At 30.7% G+C, this 2,311-nt stretch overlaps 1 protein-coding gene across 1 annotated transcript in view; it reads right to left on the bottom strand.

Annotated features, from left to right (window-relative positions):
- The window catches only part of mmp16a (matrix metallopeptidase 16a (membrane-inserted)), a 56,912-nt gene that overhangs the window by 7,199 nt on the left and 47,402 nt on the right, over window positions 1-2,311 (bottom strand). Inside the window, exon 7 of the mRNA XM_016471936.1 lies at window positions 573-711. Within this exon, the coding sequence (XP_016327422.1) occupies window positions 573-711 (139 nt within the window). The remainder of the gene's footprint in view (window positions 1-572; window positions 712-2,311) is intronic.

The raw sequence follows: 2,311 nt of genomic DNA, 5'->3' as shown, positions 1-2,311 counted from the left end.
TAGTATTAATAATAACTTATTTTATTTAATATTATTTATAATGATATACATATAATAATGCATAATAATAAGAATTATTATTATATAAATGTCAAAATAAAAAGAAATGATTATATTTATATCATTTTTATAATATTATTAATATATTAGCAATATAAATTATTATCATTTAGTCTCATTATTATTTTATTATTGTTGTCATACATCATTTATTAATCCTTTTAATTTATTGATCATATTAAATATTGCAACATTTGTACATGCCTATTTCCTTTCGATTGTGTTTAAATATGACTCATGTTCTTGACAGGTTTTGTGAGATTCACCATCATAGACGCTCTCACACACATGCATGTTCTTACAGTCACTAGATGAACTCCTAACGGTGTTATATTTAGAGGCAAACTGCCCTCCGCTCCAGTAAAGCCGTGCAGATAAACCCATGAGAGCCCTACAGCAGTTGACCCCTCTGTAGAAAGTCTCATCTTGACGCTGTTCCCTCACTAACTCACCTGTGACGCTTGTAAACAAATTGTGCTGAAGGACGTTGATCTGATGTGTAGAAATCTTACCTTTGAAGAAAACAAATTTGCCCTTGCTGTTCTCATAGACGGCGTCGATCTTGGGTGGCAGACCCCTCCAGAAGACATTGATAAGCATGGGGTAACCGGGCATCACAGCGTTATCTCTGACCCTCCAAAACCAGTGCTCCTTCATAGAGAGAACATGATTGGAAGAGAAAAAACATAGAAACATTAGCTGTATGGAACATTTCAGACATATTTCGTAAGGCTTTGCGTGTTGTTTTTTGGAGCACAGAGTGGTCAATACAAGGCTTTAGAAGTTTAGTCTTGTAAACAGCAGCTTTTCTGTTGTTTACAAGTCATTTTCATAGGACAAAAAAGTGTATTTTATAAATAACTCGAACCCAAATGGGAATATAGTTTGAGTTGTGGCATCCTGGCCTTTACCTACAGCCGTTCTGCCACAGCTGCTCTCACTTCCAGCTCTGGAAAATCCCACGTCACACATCTAGAGCTTTGATGCCATTGCTTTGATGCTCCAAAGCTTGTTTAAACGTTAGTGGCAAAACAGACAATATCTCCGTCATAACTCCGTAACAATTGTTCCCTCCTGGGAAGCTCTTACGAGTCCAGAAATCAAAATTGATAAAATTGATTTATAAAACAGACACTGTGGGCAATTTCATATCTCACAGTTCCCAGCAGACCCAGGAGGCTTTTTAGTCGTAATGAAGAGCAAATGATGCACATTAGGTGTGTAAGTGATGTTTATCTGAATGCTTTTATCATTCTTGTGCTGCTGGAGAGGATGATGGCAAATCAAGCCTGTCGCCTCATAAACTGGATAAACGAGTAACATTTTCTGCCAAGCTTTATGTCCATTCGTTCCGAACCTGTATGACCTTTTTCTTTTTCCGTTGAACATAAAGTACTATTTTTTTGCATTGCAGTAAAAAAATGGATCTCATATGTGTGTATGTAACATTTTAAATAGCATATAATATTATTTATAATAATTTAAATAATATAAATTAATATACACGTAATAATATATAGTAAATAATTTAAATATGAATCATTTCAATATAAATAAAAAAATATAATGAATATATGTAATATTTAATCTCTATTAATTCCAAACCTGTATGACTTAAGTAGAATTAACTTTGGTGTATAACTTGTCCCATACTCACTTAAATAATACCTTAAATTTGATTGGGTCCTCTGAGCAGCCACCTAGCAACCGCATAGCAACATACTAACATACTATTTAATATATTAAAAACATAATATTTTTTATAAGATAAACGAGTAACATTTTCTGCCAAGCTTTATGTCCATTCGTTCCGAACCTGTATGACCTTTTTCTTTTTCCGTTGAACATAAAGTACTATTTTTTTGCATTGCAGTAAAAAAATGGATCTCATATGTGTGTATGTAACATTTTAAATAGCATATAATATTATTTATAATAATTTAAATAATATAAATTAATATACACGTAATAATATATAGTAAATAATTTAAATATGAATCATTTCAATATAAATAAAAAAATATAATGAATATATGTAATATTTAATCTCTATTAATTCCAAACCTGTATGACTTTTTTTCCAGATGCTGAACATAAAATGTTGCAAATAATTTTTTTGCATTGTAGTAATGAAAATGGATCTCATATTTGTAACATTTTAAATGGCATATAATAGCATTTATAATAATTTAAATGATATATATGAATATAATTAATAATATATCATCAATAATTGAAATCTATTTAATAT

Source organism: Sinocyclocheilus anshuiensis, unplaced genomic scaffold (assembly GCF_001515605.1).
Source record: "Sinocyclocheilus anshuiensis isolate Anshui unplaced genomic scaffold, SAMN03320099.WGS_v1.1 scaffold392, whole genome shotgun sequence".
NCBI classification, from domain to species: domain Eukaryota; kingdom Metazoa; phylum Chordata; class Actinopteri; order Cypriniformes; family Cyprinidae; genus Sinocyclocheilus; species Sinocyclocheilus anshuiensis.
Note: the sequence above shows the minus strand (reverse complement) of the source record. Positions and strands in the feature narration are given on the sequence as shown.